At 38.4% G+C, this 17602-nt stretch overlaps 1 protein-coding gene across 1 annotated transcript in view; it reads left to right on the top strand.

The window, feature by feature from the left end:
* The window catches only part of COL5A2 (collagen type V alpha 2 chain), a 172988-nt gene that overhangs the window by 13235 nt on the left and 142151 nt on the right, over positions 1-17602 (top strand). The window contains exon 2 of the mRNA XM_065841028.2: positions 15925-16016. Coding sequence (XP_065697100.1) covers positions 15925-16016 — 92 coding nt within the window. The remainder of the gene's footprint in view (positions 1-15924; positions 16017-17602) is intronic.

Here is a 17602-nt window from a genome sequence, read left to right as displayed (position 1 = left end):
TTCCTGGGTGCTCAGAGCACAAACTTCAGGCAGAGTTGTAAGCCAGGTGGGCACTTCTGCAAATGCACCTGAGGTTGGGTTAGAAGCACTCCACGCACTTTTTGGAGTTTGAGAGGGGGCTAACCTGCTCTCTAGGCAGCTGGAGCTGCCTTGCTCTGAAACCCATCTAGAGTGCTGAGAAATTAATATGTGTGTTTTCACACACAGTAATGCGTGGAACAGTTTCATACACATTTGAATGTGTGGCAGAGTCGATACTGAAGTGTTACATCTCAGGCTAAAATCATATCCCAATTAAATACATAGAAACCCAACAATTTCATTGTTTAGATGAGTTCCGGTTTAATTGGTAAAACTGTGCTTAAAAAATAAGCACAGTAGACTGAAGTTGGTCTCAGGATGTTTATTATGTTTCCTATAAACTTTGTTAGACACCACTTTTGTATCTTGTTTAATAACTTATTTGAAAGTCAGCTGTCCCACTGCAGAGACTACCGAGTAAGCAGCAATGGCTGTCTTGCTTTCATAATGCCTGTTAAGAGTTCTGGTTGATGGCAGTGGAAACCTGAACCATGCCTTGGTGAGGGCAGAAGTTTCACTCTGTCATTCTGCTTTTGTCAGGGGAACAAACCCATATGGGTGAAAACTGGGGCTCCTGGGGCTGTCCCCGTGCTTGTCCCTGTTGCCACAGCAGTTGGTTAGGGTGCCGGCCAGGAGAGCAGCTGTTACGTGGGGAGCAGAGGCTGCTGGAACAGCCTGCAAGGATGCTTGGAGTCCTGGGCGGTGCTGGTAGGAAAGGTCACACAGAGGAGAAAATTCCGTGCAAGTAGCATTGGTGAGAAAGCAGCCTTTCGTATTGTAGGAGACTTGAGAAGGAGATAGAAGGATAACCTGATGGACTTTAACAAGGGAAAGTGCAGAGTCCTGCATCTGGGCAGGAACAACCCCAGGTTCCAGTATAGGTTGGGGAATGACCTATTAGAGAGCAGTGTAGGGGAAAGGGACCTGGGGGTCCTGGTGGACAACAGGATGACCATGAGCCAGCACTGTGCCCTTGTGGCCAGGAAGGCCAATGGCATCCTTGGGTGTATTACAAGGGGGGTGGTCAGTAGATCGAGAGAGGTCCTCCTTCCCCTCTATTCCGCCCTGGTGAGACCCCATCTGGAATATTGTGTCCAGTTCTGGGCCCCTCAGTTCAAGAAGGACAGGGAACTGCTGGAGAGGGTCCAGCGTAGGGCAACAAAGATGATTAAGGGAGTGGAGCACCTCCCTTATGAAGAAAGGCTGAGGGAGCTGGGGCTCTTTAGTTTGGAGAAGAGGAGACTGAGGGGTGACCTTATTAATGTTTATAAATATATAAAGGGTGAGTGCCATGAGGATGGAGTCAGGCTCTTCTCAGTGGCAAACAATGATAGGACAAGGGGCAATGGGATCAAGCTGGAACACAAGAGGTTCCACTTAAATTTGAGAAAGAACTTCTTCTCAGTGAGAGTAACAGAGCACTGGAACAGGCTGCCCAGGGAGGTTGTGGAGTCTCCTTCCCTGGAGACATTCAAAGCCCGCCTAGACACATTCCTGTGCGACCTCACCTAGGCGTTCCTGCTCCAGCAGGGGGATTGGACTAGATGATCTTTTGAGGTCCCTGTGATACTGTGAAGACAAGCTAACAAGTGTTTATTGTGGTAGTTGAGTGTGTGTTACAGTTACCCTGATGAGAAGGGCTTGGAGCAGAAGCAAGCTTGGACAGCTTCCATGAATGGAAATTCTTCAAAGATACAGATGTTTGCTAACATTGCACACAGGATCAATTTAGTATTCATTAAACTTTTAGCTCCTGTAATGGACGCTATACTTTTTGTTATTCTGGTTGGTTTATTTGAAACCTGAAGACCATTGAGTATTAGGCCCTGACAGGCCCCCAAACTGAATACACTTTGGAAATACCTGTGGGATAGAACAAGAAAGCCCCTTCCTGCTTACAGGTGTTTTCCGGAGACTTGAGTTTATAAGGACCTACCAGGAACCAACCTTGTCCTCATGGTGGGAAGGGTGGGAAAAGAAGAAAAAGAAGGCAACATGAATGAGACCTTAAAGAACTCAAGAATGACTACATTGAAGTCTTGGTCAGAGTTGATACTGTTTACTTCAGAGAGACTGTCCCCAAATCTAAAACTGTGTAATGATGAGTCCTGAGTTTCCACACATACTGGCATAAGAAAAAAAATGTGAGATTGCAAGAATATAAAAACAAATGTGAATTCGTAGTTCAATGCTTTGTTATTCATTGTCATGCGATGTTTTGAACCATAGGGAGGCTTTGTTTCACTATGCCAGAAGACTGTATCACAGAGAACCTGGTTACCCATGTTGATTTCTCGTTGTTTATGCTTAGTAGATTTAAAGATATAAAAGTCAATAAGCAGTTAGTAAAGGCATAATTCAAAAAGATGAAGTTTTTTGGCACTGAGCATGCAACTGCAACATTTTGTAGTTGGACAAGTGGTAAAGCAACCAGCTGTGTCTGCTTGTTTATAGTGCAGGTCATTAAGAAAACAAATGATCCATCCTGGTTTCATAAACTGTTAGTCTGATGATCAAAATCCAGACGCGGGACACAAAATAAACCAAAGAGGACGGATTGAGCCTTCACTGCAATGTAACATTAAATTGTGAATTGCATGGTGAGCTTTTACAGTAGCTGTGGGGATTTTTCATTTGCCCTTGCTTCTTGCCCAACTCTCCATTCTGTGCTTGAATTGCTTTAATTCCCCTCCCCCAGTGAATTCCTTCTGTTTTACCTGTTATCCTGTTTCCACATTCTTTGAGTTACAGTTATCTTTCGAAAGTAATGCAGGCCCCTAACGTAGGCCTCAGAGAGCATCTGTAATTCAAGTATAATTCTTGTAATGGCCGCACATTGAACTACAAAAGCAGTCAGTAAAATAAGCTGCTGTAAATGGTGTGCCTTCTATACTTCCTCATATTTACTTCTAGCAGAAGCTGTTGCTTGCAAGCAGGGAGACCTAGAACTTCAGTGAAGTAGCTGAAGTAGCTTTGGTACTTGAAAAAGATCTTGCTGCCTTAGTTAAGATGAAGTGAAAACTAATCTGTAACACTTTGCACTGAGTAAAGCATTCTTCATTTTATTAGTTGTCATGCTATTGCACTCCTTTCCCTGCATGTGCATTCAAAATCCTCAAAACTTTTCTGTATTTTTCCCTGCAAAATATAGAGCCCTACATAGTTTTGGGGTTTTGGTATTTTTCACTGTCTCAATTTAAGAAAAGGGTATGTGTGTGTGCAAAAAACCCACCCTATCACCCCACAAGCATAACTCTTTTTCCCAAAACCTCAAAACTTAACATAATGAATGCTTTTCCGTTCATGGAACTCAGAGAACTTAATACTGTTTCCATGTTTTTAAGGAGATGGGGTTACAAGAGTTACCCAAAGTGTTTGGTTCAGATGGAGGCCTGGTGTGTTTTCTCACAATCACACTTTACTCATATAATCACAGATTTTTGAGGCAGTGTTAGGTATCAGGTAACACCAACCTCTTTGTTTGAAACCTTCAAATTCTACCATAAGCCCAACTGCAGTTTAGAAAAAAGAAATAAGAAACATCTGTTAAGTTAGGATACTGTCTGCACTGGCACAAAGATGCAATAATAAAAAGCCATTTTTTTCCATGTCTGTTCTTGCAAGTATTATTACAACAGTCTGCTGGCTGCAGAGTGCCTTATGGGAATGAGAACATGTTGCAAAGCGTTTTGATGCACAGAACAGCTACACTTTGGAAATAGTTCTCTGTTGGCTAGTTGCAGGAGGGAATAGTGAGGCTGGCTTGTAATTGTGGTAGGTTTGTGTATCTTTCACAGACATATTTGAGCTAGCAGCTGGTAGCAGAACTGAGTGGAGTGTGAAAGTTTAGTTCCGTATCAGTTAAGACTGTCACTTTACTGTAATTGGTTCTTAACAGCACTGGAAAAAGATCACTGGATTAGCACTGGGATCCTCTGCTCTTATTTGTCAGCCTGTCTTTGGTATTCTTGGTAGTGATGCGCTGTGGCTTGCAAGAAAATGGACTTTACCTGTACATAAGAAAATTGTACCCCAAGTGCTAACTGTGCCAGGCTTATTGATCTGGATTGGGCTGGATGCCCCCTTGCCTGGGGGCAATTTGTTGTGGGCAAGCAGGTGAAAGTCCTGGCACAGGGTGATTTCCCAGCCTACACTATGGGGCATATAGTGGTTGTGGCTGTTCAAGCAGGTTAGACTCGTGCCAACCACAATTTGTATTCTCAATTTACATTGAGAATACAAAAAACTCTTGTGCTTTTCTAGGGTGCAAGCTCTGCACATCCTGGCAAAGATAATCGTCATACTGTTCTCACAAAAATAGTGAACTCCATGTTTTAGCAGCAGCTAAAATTGTTTTGAGATATGACAGCCAATGCTGCCGTTTTGGAAAAAGTGCATTTCAGAAAAAATACTGTGAAGTACTCTCGCTTTCCTCTCCTGGCTTTAAGTATGTAATTGGTATTTTTACTGTTTCCTTTATTTTCCCTATAGTGAAACTCTGGCGTGATTTGGTGCTGATTTATCTTAGAGTCAGACTAGCAAGTCTTCAGTGAGCTGTGAAGTTGCATCTTTCCCCCAGTGTAAAATGACTCTGCTGGCACCAGGTGTCAGTGTTGGTCTGTGCTCACAGGCTTGGGAGGGCACAGCTGTGTGTCCCCTTTGCCCCAGGGCCTCAGCAAGTGCCTCAGCAGCTCAACATGGTGACAACCTACTTGTGAGCTGCCATTGCCTGCAATGGAACTACAGATGAAAGGTGCTATCGAAATGCAATCATTACCAAAAATTTATGAACCAACTAGGATTAGAAAGTGCTATCTGGCCTTACAGAATGCTGGGAGCATGAAGAGAAACTGGGATGTTCTCCTGAATGTGATTGTCCTCAGTTTCTTACAGGCTTCCACATAATTACTCATTGTTTTGATTCCAGTATCCAAATAAGTTTAAATTTACTTCTAAGCTAATTTATTTCTACAAAGCTATAGATTTACTTAGTCAACTGATTGAAAAAAAAAAACCGAACCTGTAATTATTTCTGATTTTTAATCTACTATATAGACACAGTTATTTTAAAGCAAGTGTGGTATACAGAGAAGATTTTTTCATGTGTTTCCACCTGTAATCATCTTGAATGTAAATGGACCTCTAAATAGACACTGCACTCGGACTAGTGTTACCATTATCTACTTCTTGCCCTCAGTACAATTGCGAACCTGTTCAATATTATTCAATATAGGGTTTATGGTTTCAGTAGATCAGCTTTCAGCAGACATTTGATACTTGTAAGGGACACCTGGACAGCTGATTGGTTGTCATGATCTGAATAAACCAAAGATTAAAAGCTTTTTTCCATGCAAAAGATAGCTTACTTAAGATTTGCATTTCTTTTAGATGTTGGGAAAACATAGCATTACAATTTATTGCTAAAATTGTGACACTTGATTGTTTGAAAGTGTGAAAATGAAGCAATTCAACCTTTTAGAAGGAATTTAAAACAAAACAAAAACCACACACCCAGAAAAAACCCCAAACAAACAAACAACCAAACCCCCCCCAAACAACAGTTGACTAGCTATGAACTAAGCAGACAACTTTTTAAAATCTGTAGCAAATAGGAGAGAGAGCTGCTTCAGTTGACATCATTTTGAGTCTTCCTGACGGGTCATCATTTGTTTTGTTGAAATGATGGGCCCTGCTTAGGTGTTTGTGCCCACTGGTCTCAGTCATTTTTGTGAAGAGCTTGTACTTAAACAAGTTGAAAAGGTTTGAGATGAAGATTTCTCTGAAAAGGGTCTTGCCAACATGCTAGATTGTCACCAGCACAAATTACTTCCTGACAGCTTAATTCCAGAAATCATGTCAGCTCTTCAGGATTCCTGGTGTTCTGCCCCGTCTTAGGATGTCTTTAGCATGCACAGATAGGTAGAGGCAAGGAGAAGACATAACAAAAATAATTCTCGTTCATTTTACAAGTTTTTAATTTCTCTACTCGTCATTCTAAATAGGACTATGAATATCTTTCATAATTCTAAGATCTTTTACTATTTTATAGTCCACAACAAAATATTAAAGACCAAGTTGTTCTAGTAATATGTGGGTTTGTGTCACAAGAGTCTATCCAGTTTGGTTTTGAAAAATTACTAATGAGAAGCAAACTGAATGATGCTGCTGCAGAAGGACCACAGTGTTTTGTTTTGTTTTCAAAATGAAAAAAATATTTGATACTGGTTAAATGTTACAAAACTTGCTTTTTTAATAAAAGGTGTTCTTTTATTTATTTTTAATAAAAGACTGAATTAAAAAGTAATTTGGTAAATTGTATCAACAAAAGAACAGGAATTTTGCTAGCACTGCACATCTGTAGTTAAACCAAGCTGTTGTAATGTAACCAGTTCTAGATGTAGCTTATTTGCAAGTGCTGGAACTACACTAGAAGTGCAGCTTGTGGAAATCTTCAGAGATTTTGCAGTTAAGCTGTCCTAATTGTTTACAGGCAAATTTTTTCACTAGACATTAGTTACATAAAGCAGACTAAGATAATTGTAGTAGGTTTACCAAGATGCCTTGTAACTTAAAGAAATGAATTGTCATAATTGTGAGTTAATAATAGTCCTTGATGTAATGAATGATAAAAATGATGCAAGCTCAACCTGTTGAAGGGAGGTGGGGGGCTGGCGGGGGGGAAGGACGTATTTTGAGGCCAGTGACCAAAACTGGTTTCTGAGTGAGATTCCGTGTTTCACCTTCAGGAGGACTGGGGAGGATTCTTGGCTTGTGACACATGGACTGAAAGAGCTTTTGATATAACTCTGCCCAGGAAATGTTGCTGTATGTTATGGAAGCCAATGCTGGCTACCTTGACCTTTAATGGCCATGGTGATGTGAGTCCTGGTGCTAGCACATTGTGCCAGTACTGCTGTTAAAGGGGTGGCCTCCATACACAAGAGGAGTGTCAGAGTTCAGGGTGAGGTCCCCATCTTCCTTGATGGGGACCCTCAGTTTTGAGGGGCGTATAAGCAGTTTTGGAGTCATTTTAGTTAACTGTGATGTGAATTGCGTTCTAGATGTTTCTGTTGGTCTCTGATCACAGAGGAGCATACAGTGGCAACACCTTGGGTTAAATATATCATATAAATGCTGAAAATTAAATGAGATCAAAGGTAATATCTTGTTGAATTCTACTGTCAATTTATAAATTTGCTATCAATTTTATAAAATAGATACTGTGTACTATTTATAATTTTATTTATAAAATTGCATTTTGAAATCGCATAAGCTTTTGACCTCTGTGGCATCCTGCAGCAATGACTTCCACAGTGTAACAATCCATTGTGTGTAAAGGTATCTCTTTTGCCCCTCTTATGCCCCTCGACAATTTACTTTCCTCTAATTCTCTTATTTTGAAGAAAGACAACTAATTTCCATTTCTCTACACTTCAGTATCACTGTTCTTTCTTTCAGAAGGATCCTTCTTTCAGTATCTCTTTTTGCTAGAAGTCATCTCTGTATTTGTTTCTCGGATGCGGACTGTTCTGCACCTCTCATAATGCTCCTCAGGTTCTATCACTTGGCAGATTTTTTTTTTTTTCCCCCTAACACTTATTTTCCTTAATCTTACCAAACAACTGATAATTTTTCACAGAACTATGTATTGTAACCTTAAGGTCTCTCTTCTGAGTGGACTTAACTGCTTGAGATCTATCTTTATATATACTGCGTGTTTTAAAAAGGACACTCTTTACTTTGTTTACCAGTATAGGATTCTGAGGAAGATTTGGATTTTGGAGGACATTACTCTTGATTCTGATTCTAGTGGGGAAGGCTTTCAACCCTGACATCCCATTAGGGAGAACCTACTTCCAAACGTGACAGTCTATAATGTGAAAATATCAATGCTGGTCAAGGGACAGAAAACTAAATGCTTGGAAATCCTGTTATTTGATTTTAGTTCTGTCCAAAAGGATGTGTTCCTTAACCCAGCTCACATGGGAAGTAGCCCTGAATGCTTCTCTCTAGGTCCAAACCTGCTTACTCCTGAGATATATCATAGCTAGGTCTGGATATAATTTTGTTTCCTTAATTTTAGAAATCTCAGTACAAGTATTATGTGTATACACTAACTTTAAAGACACTAACCATGCTATCCATAACTGATTTTATACTGAGGGAATTACTTCTAGTCATTTTAATTTTATGCAATAGGGAAAATGCTTTTGTACTTACATATTCCACAGCTCAGTTATAACAGTAACAGCTGAACATAAACCGCTTTAGAGCTGCTGTAATTGCTCCCCAAACTTTAGTATGACATGTTCATCTTCAAGCATATGGCAACTTCATGGTTAAAACTTTGGAGCGTTATTTAGTGTTTTGGCTTTATTCTAAAAACGTTGTTAAGAGGAAAATAGTCTAAAGATGAGAAAATCCCAACACACACCTTAAACTCATCAGTCTCCCTAAATGGCATCTATTCAGTAGGTAAAGTGGCTGTATTTTAGAGAAGGGTGCAAAGCAGATATTTAAAATCCGATTTAACATACTGTTAGTATTTTTCCTCTCTTCCCTCCTACCCCCATTATCTATCTTCCATTAAACTGAAATTATCTTAATTGAACCCTGGTGTGAAAGTATTTATATCCATAACTGAAAGTCGCATTAGGTCTTAAGAGGAGGGAGGAAGGAAAAAAACCCTAGTAACTTTAACTTAGTAGTAGTGAAAAAAAATCTCTTTGGAAAGAGAGAATACCAACAGTGAAAGAATTGGAAAAATGCTTTAATTTGAAAAGAATGCTAAAATAATGTTCATATTAGAATAAATTACTGGATAAAGCTGAGAGGAAGTATGAAAACATATCTAGACCACAGAGTCAAAATACATTAAATGTTAAGAGGACATAAAAGGGAACCTGAAACTTCCTGCTATTCTCCTGTGTTAGGTTTGTAACACAAATAAGAAAGTGATCTTAGCAAGAAATGTATTTCATTGTCAGTTCTGACTCTGTTCTCATATTACCTTGGGAAACCCTGATAGCGAATAGTAAAAAAATAAGAGCTCCATATGCCCTACCATACATGTTTTGTATTTTTGTTGAAGAAGTACTAATCCATATTATCTGTGATATAAATTATGGTGTAAATTTTTATGAAAAATCTGCTTTTCTTCTAGTTTAGGGGGAACTCCACACTTCTTTACCGGATATGAACACAGAGCAAAAGCTCAGGACTGAAGGACATGAAGGGCTGGGAACACTGGCACTCTAGAGTACAAAAATGTTAGCAGGTGCTATTTGATACTGATGTCCTCTAAAAGGAGGTCATGACTAGGGATAGACTTGGATTTTTTTTTTTTTTTTTGTGAGTTTAGGTGATGATTTCATCTCTTTTACGTGATGATGTCATCTCTTTTATATTTGGTTTGTAGAAGCAGGAGTTCCAGCCAACTTGGGCTTTTTGGCCAATATCAAGATTTTCTACCTTTTGCAGGTGGTAGGGCAGGAAAAAAACAACCTCCACAAAAATAAAAAAGGAAGAAACAAGTGTTTATCATGCTACGGATATGGTTACATACATTTCGCAGACTCAAATCAACGACAGTACAATTTTTCTTGCATCCAAAAACCTCCTTTTCTGCAAGAAAAGTACAACGTGTTTTATCAGTTATAGAGATTGCTTCTGGAATGTTTGCCTCCAAAGGAATCCTAATTATACTCCACTTCACAGAACTGGTTTAATTCGTTTCTAATCAGTAAAGATGTTTTCTCTGACATTCCATTTTTCAAATGAGTTTCTAGGTTGGAACATGCAGTCTATGGATGCAAGAAGGTCTAGGTAATTGTATTGTCCATTTGAAAGTTACATTTCATACACTGTTTCATACCATTGTGGTAAGAAAGCGTTAAAGATTGGTAAAAATAATTCTGGCAAAGTTGTACAGGTGTACAAAGATAAGTGACTAGAGAATTGTAACCTTAGTGTGCGATTCAGTGATAACTTGGATGCTTTGACAGATAGTAATGGCTTGCAACTTTCCCCACCCCCTTAAAAGTGTCACCAAAAATATCATTAACTCTCTCAAAAATAAACAGAAGCATTCCTGTTTCTGTCAGGAATTAGCATGTCAGTCCTCCAAGAGTGGAAATAGGTGTATGACCTTGCAAACCTGTTTGCAGTGAAAGTTTACTACCATTTTCTAAATTGTGAGGCTGTCCTAGAGAACCTGGTGTTTTCTATTCATATACACATGTACAGGATTGCATTTTTTCAGCTCATGTTTCTGGTGCTTTCTCCTTACTTTCAAGTAGAAAGCAGTTTAACTGCTCTTCATTTTCATATATAACTTGTAGTTGAGATGCTTCTACTGAACAGAAATTCTGTCTCAGCCAAGTTTTTTTAATGAAGGGAAAGTTATAATACAATAGGTTCTAAACTTTACATTTAGGATTATTAATCAAACCCTATCTCCATTTTAAACATGTCTGATGATACAATCCCTTTCTTATTTTTTAACTAATGTATTTCTAGCTCACTCACATCTCTTGTTATATAGCTTAACCACTTATTTGTTTGCAGCAAGCTCTGCTTTTTCTTAAGCCTGTCATTCAGGAAAGCTTTCTGTTATTTAAAACAACAAAACCCAAACCCAAAATACCAAATATAAAACCCCAGCCCCCACCTACTGGCTATCTTTATAGCTCTTGTCAATCCAGAGGTACCTTCAAATACCTGCAGTATTTAGCCAGGGGATTAAATCTGGCTCGACATTACATTTTACCTTGTCTGCTTGTTACCTTGTAGTTCTGTCTGTGATTTGCAGTCTCACCTGTCGCACACTCTCTCTCTCTCTCTCTCTCTACTTATTCTCACCATAATGCTGTTATGATGCAATCTTTGACTGGTACTTTTAAGCCCTTCCACAAAATAAAATTAAGTCATCAGTTGTTTAAGTATATTCTGACAGCAGTAACATAACAGATGTTAAAGCTGTAATATCTTGGTTGGAAAATGGAAATACTGGTCTATTTTAGAAATGTGTAGAAGCCAAAAGCTAGCCACAGCATATATTACAGCTTATTATCCTTGTAGAATTACAACCTGCTAGTGTATTTCTAGTTGTGTAGTAAGACTACAAATTAAATACTGCATTTACTGAAATTTTCATGCTTGGTAGTAGGAAGGCTGACTGATGTTATGGGAATGGTATTTTAATAATGCTTTGAGAGATGAGGTAATACTTTGATCACTGAAAGAAACTGTCTTTCTGTAAGGATTTTTGCCTTGATTTACTAAAATACTGAAGCACTCTCATTTGTGTGGGTTTTTGTGTACTTGATCCAGGGAAGAAAGTGCGGTGCACGATTTACTTTGTCATCCTCTAATTAAACAACACTGATAGAAATCCTATGGAATTTTAAGAACTTTCTAGCTTTTTCTATATATTTTTGCATCAATGTTTTTTTTTTTTAATCCCTTTTGAATTTCAGGCAAGTAAACAACTTATGTTTGGGATCATAAATCTAATGACTAGTGGAAGCTGGACAGAAGAATGCCCCATTATAGGTATTGTGCCGTTGTCTAGGATTTTCACACACACTTTTTCTTCTTGTGTGCAAGTACCAACTGAGCAGGACTCAGCTTTCCAAAGGTGAGGGCTGATGACTCTCTTCTTCCCCATTTTTCCCTCAGGGAGCCAAGAGAGTTCTTCTTCCTTTCCCAAGGCTGCCCAGCATGGTGTCCTCCTAAGGTGGCAAGAATGAGAAGGAATTTTAGGACACTTCTTTGACATTTTCTCCTTTAATAAGTTTTGTGCTCTATTTTCCGTGTACTGGATTTCCTCCAAATTTTTCATCATGAGCACAGAGATGTACTTAAATCTTACATCTGTTAAATGAATCTGTGTGCAGCAGACTGCTACAATGATTAATATTTCCCATCTTGATGTGGACAGTCAATGTGAAACACAGGATAACATTTTTCAAAACTGCACATTTCTAACTAAAATCATATTAGTCATCTTTTCTAGACAAAATTGAAGGGCTGTGTCTACACTCAAAGTGAGGTTACTTAAAAAGCAGACAGAAAATAGCACTTGGAAGTTCAGAGCATGCATTGGTATATGTAGCTCTAACAAATTCCAGGGTGTGGATTTTTTCTTTTCTGGAAGAGAGATGCTTGAACCCCAACGTTACCCATAGCACCCGTCATGTTTTCCAGGGTGGCTTCCTAGGAGAACTGTGGCTTCTAGTTTCTTTTATCTCTGGGATTCCTCTTCTATTACATCAACATCTGGCAATAGTGATTTTATGGAGTTTTGTGATTACTTTCCCCATTTAAAATACATATACCGTTTAAAATGTTAAAAGGTGGTGACATATGTTATTGTACAGAGGAAAAATGGTTGTGGCTGCAGAATGTCACCTCTACTTTAATGGTTAAACATGACGTCTTAGTCCTGAGAAGTTAGAGAGCATAGTCATATTTGATCCTAATTTTTTTTCTTTCATCTGAGTCAGAACCTTTATCAAACAATAATCGGTGATAAGACAGGCATCTGCAGCAAGCAGAGAGCTAGCAGTCTGTGATGTGGGCACCAAGAAACCTCTTCACCAAACCTTGGTGACCCTTAGCATGGCCACAGTGGCCCAGCCTCCCTTTAGCAACACCTAAAAATGCCACTGAGGTCACAAAGATTTCAAAGAAGTGAAAGCAAATCATGGCTCTTGCTTTTTTGTACGTATTTATAGATGATAAACCAGGTAATAACCTGTATGTTGCACAAAACTGAGTTTTGAGCATGAAAAGAATGCTCATGATGATCTTGGGGCAGACAGGAGTGTGCTGACAGGTAGAATTACAGACAATCACTTTTGGCCTGGACTTGTGTGTGTCATTGGCTTGTGCCGCCCAAACTGCAGGGTTTTTTCTTCAGCCTACAATCCTTCATAAATCAAAAAAAGACTGATGTCTTGTATTTCTGTTTCCTTTCTCAATTAGTAATTTAGACTATATGTCTTATATAATTAATTTTATATGGGACCAATGCTTTTTAATTTAATGGAAGGTAATTTCTACTAGTTCTGACCAGTTGATGTCAGATTTTCTTTAATGTGCAGCTCCATGTGCTACAGATACAATTAGCAGAGCTGCATCTCCTTTTCACTTATGTGGCTGGGCTGCAGAGTCATCATGCAAGGGCTCAAAGACCAGGAGTTCTGCATGACTTACTCAGAAATAGTTTGATTTTGGTGACTTCTAGGGATACTAGTAAAGGAAACCTGTCTCTGCCAGGCAGATTAAATGCTTCAATTTTAAATTACTGAAGAAGAAAGTAGTAGCTAGCCAAGGTTTTGTGTTTTAGTTTAATTGCATTTCAGCGTATTTTATGATCAAGTTTAATCATCTAGAGCCTTAGAGGTAGATTTTTTAAATTGGTTTAATTTAAAATCAATTATATATTAAATGCAATTATAAATGATTGCATTTAACCTAGGTAAGGCTGATCCACAACCTAAAGCAGAAAGGCTGTTTTGTAATGTCATCAAATTTTGTATCCTACATTTTTCATTTCATGAAGTTGTCCTACACATCTGTCTTTTTCGCTAGTCGGAAAACAGTAACTGGAATTCACTATTTCTGTGGAATGAGGGGAGTGGGTAAAGTCTGAGTACAGCAGTAAATGTAACACTACTTACATTCCTTCCTAGCAAGGAATACCCACAAATTCTGTAATTCAGAGGGGGGTGTCCAAAGCTACTTTCAAACAGTCATAAAACATGAGTCCCAAACATCTTTGCTTTGATAAGAATGCATGTGAATAAATGAGTTCATAAACACATTTAGTATTTGCAAACTCTTATACCAGCTGTGCTATTGTAATGTCCTGCTTCCTTATCAGTCCTCGTATTCTCAAAGTCTTCTGGGTACAGCAGTGACTTACTACGGTAGCCACTAACGGTTGCCAGAATGTCTTACTGTAGTCATCTTGACAGCTGCAATCATGGCAAAGTCTTTTGTCTTGTGCTCCCCTGAGAGTGCCTCTTATTAGGATTCTTGGAAAATAAATCAGTGACTGTTTCAGCCCACATTCTAGTGAGTGGACGACCTCTGTATCCCTTTGGATAGCTCTGTGGTGACTCACAAGTCTTGTCCAATCCCGGCTTTCTTAACATTTTCCATTCACTTGAGTTGCAGAGCAGTGATTTTTTTGGTTTTTTTTCAGCAGTTCAGCTGTAAGAACATGAAGGAATTCTATTTAGCATAAATTAAGTTGGTTGACTAAATCTGTGCTTCTTACTGGGTTCTTCATGTGGCAGTTAATTTCATTTTCCTAGTTAGGAGTGTCTGTAAAGTTAATGCACTGAGTAGCTAGCAAACACAGTGAGGTATCTCCTGGCTATCGCTTGTCTCTGTGCATGCCAGGCCATGCAGTCTGACCTTAGTCTGTCACTCTTTAGATTGCTCCCATGTTCAGCCTGATTTAATTTTTCAGTTCGCACAGATTTTATTTTGGAAAAGAAATTTGGCCTCACTAATATGTGGAACTATTTGATCACAAAATCTCTGTGTTACACAGTGGGAAGATAGTGATCTGTTTGCAAAAAAGAATAGTCGGAGTAAAATGTGCACCAAGGACATAAGATTTTTTTAAAGCTACAGAAAACTACCAGGAATATAGTAAACATAAGACTGAGAGTTAGTTCTCATATAGCATATCCAATAATAATCCTTAATTAAAAACCAGTTACAGAAAATAATGTTTCATTATATGTACTACCTGAGTGCAAATAACAAGACAAGCTGCTGTAATGAGAATTGAAAAAAAATAGTTTTCTCCCCACATGAACAGCTCTTACCCTGGGGACTGTGGGTCCTTCCCTGCAAAACTTGCATAAATTGGAAGCCATAGCGTCAGTGTTGGGTCCCCACATTGTGGGGAGGTAATGAATTTTGGGAATATCCTCCTATAAGAGAGCTTTGTCTAGTCCATCCAGTGTCCTGATTCTCTTCAGAGCTTCCATAATCTATATCTCAGTTTAAAATACCTCGGAAATTACTCTAACAAAGAACATTATTTATTGTAAAAAGTAAAACTGAATCTTGTGGTATTTGATAATTTATGACATTTTATTTATATTTTTATAGAAATTTGTATTTTTCATAGTTTTAATGCTTTAGCAAACAAATAAAGTAATTAGCTGAGATTTAGAGTCATAGGATGGTTAAATCCAGATTATTAAACTAACATAAGTTGCCTAAGGGCAGATCTTAAAAACATTTAGACAACAAGATCCTGTTTGCTGTATGTTGTTGTTTTTTCCTTCTAAAAGAGTTTATAATATGCAAAATGTCAGATTTAGTTTTGTTCTGATTGTGAACATAGTATGAGTGTCAAACTACATGTAGTTGTTCAGTCTGTACCAGCCAGCTGGTGTTTCCTAAAACCTGCCTGGGCTTGTGTGGGCACTCAGGCTAGAGCTGAGGAATTGGCCACAGTTTCATTTCCTGGCAGGTTTGTGTTTTATTCCTTTTACTGTTTCTGGCCCAGCCTTAGTTGCTGGGCTGTCCTGCCCACATTGCGGACAAAATCCTGTCAAATAAGACCAGATTTGAGTATTACGACATTTAATGTAAAACATAATTTCTATCTGCTATGATGGTCTACCTATTGCAATGATGAGTTTGTTGAGTGGTATAAATGCAGCAGGTCTCTAGATCCAAATTCTGAAAGCTGTCCTGTGTGCATAAACTTATCTACGCAACAGTCATTACAGAGGGGAAGTCTCAGTTGTTTGAAGACAAAATATGTAATCTGTTTAATGTTGAAATTGGGAATTTTATTTTTATCAATAGATTTGATCAACTTGGCAAGAAAATTATTTCCGTGAAAAAGGCTGGATCTGAGAGTCTTCAGAGTCTTTATTCTGAAGGAGAGACTGTGTGCAGTAAGTAGCAGAAATATTTTGTGATTCTTATTCTTAAAGTATTTAAGATTCCCTTAGAGTCTGCAATAGAAATGCTGTTCTACAGGCCAGGTTACTGATGCTTAATATTGCCAGCTTCTGGAATGGCTAGAGCTCAATTTCTGTCAAGGGTTACCTGCTTGACATTGTTAAAATTAATTTGGCTTTGTTTTCCTTTTCCAGTTAAAACTAAATATTTTAATACATTTACATTGTTGCTGTATAACTTCAGTGAGTGAATCCAAGGGCACTGATGCCTTTCTGTATTTATGGTACCTACTGCATCCTTCTAGCTTTCATTTCCATGCGTGGGTGAAAGAGTCATTAATCTGGAGCACAGCTAAACAAAACCAGCTCTCAAAAGTGGTTAAAATACATATCTGAATGTTATCTTAAAAATAAAAAGCTGCATTTCATTATCTCAGTTAGCAATTTCATTTTTTTCTACTATTAAATGAGACCTTTTTATGCTAAATCCCACCCTGTTAAAATTTGCTTTTTTTTAAACACTAGAGGAGCTGCAGTTACTTGAGAGATTGTTTTTTCAAACAGGTTAATTCCTTAGCAAACCTATGCTTGAATGCTGGCTTTTTAAGAAGAACAAACAATGCTAAAAAAATAGCATTTTAAAAAGGTAGAGCGTCCTATTACAGCACAAAGCTAATTACAAAGCTGGCTTTACATCTACAGCTGGTTATGTGGGTGCTCACTTGTTAGCAAAAAAGAACCTTAATGCCAGCTGTGAATCGTCAAGCTCGTTAACAGGTTTGTTCACAAACCAGGTGGGAGTAGGGGGAGTTGAAAATGGTGTGCCGGTTCTGGGGGACTCTTCCACCAGCACTTAGAGGAGATACCTTCTGCAGTAGCATGTGGCCATGGCAGCTGGTGGTTCACTGAAAGTGGGTTGTAACCTTCCCATGGAGCTTGAGGAATAATTATTGAGTATGTTGTCTCTGACCGGGGCTCCTAAATGTACAAAATCTTAAAGGATCTTCAAAGTGAAGTCACTGCCAAGTAGAGGAGTTGGTCTCTTGTGTTCCTGAGAAATGATTGAACTAGCCTCATTGCTTGTTTTGTTGCCTTAGAAGCAAAAAAAAAAAAAAGAGGCAACAAGACCAAAACCAACACCTACACATCTATACATTAACCGAATTTTTGAGCTGTTTAGCCTTCGTAGAGTTTATTTGTGATAGAATGAGGATCTGCAGTTTCAAAACTTTTCTGCATATATTTTCCAGAAAAAAAAAGAAAAAATAGATTGATCTATATCAACTATAGTGGTAACAGATGTTGCTAAACCTTTTATCTTGTTGAAATAACCATAAAGAGCTTTTCTGAAAGATTCTATGTTTTTCACAGGATTTCCGCTTATATGTTGGGACTGGACCACTTGGTAAAAATTACCAAGTTCTCTAGATTCAAGAAATCTAGAGAAATGTGGGTGCAGTTGCCACCAACATAATAACTGAATATATCTGAATAACTGAAAATATCAGTTCTGACCTTGTCTATCTATTTTTCTGAACCAAGAGAAGGTTAGAAATGGGCAGTTCTTAAGGTCTCTTGTT

Source organism: Patagioenas fasciata, chromosome 7, assembly GCF_037038585.1.
Source record: "Patagioenas fasciata isolate bPatFas1 chromosome 7, bPatFas1.hap1, whole genome shotgun sequence".
Lineage (NCBI taxonomy): Eukaryota > Metazoa > Chordata > Aves > Columbiformes > Columbidae > Patagioenas > Patagioenas fasciata.
The sequence above is the reverse complement of the archived record's forward strand: the minus strand, read 5'-3'. Positions and strand labels throughout refer to the sequence as shown.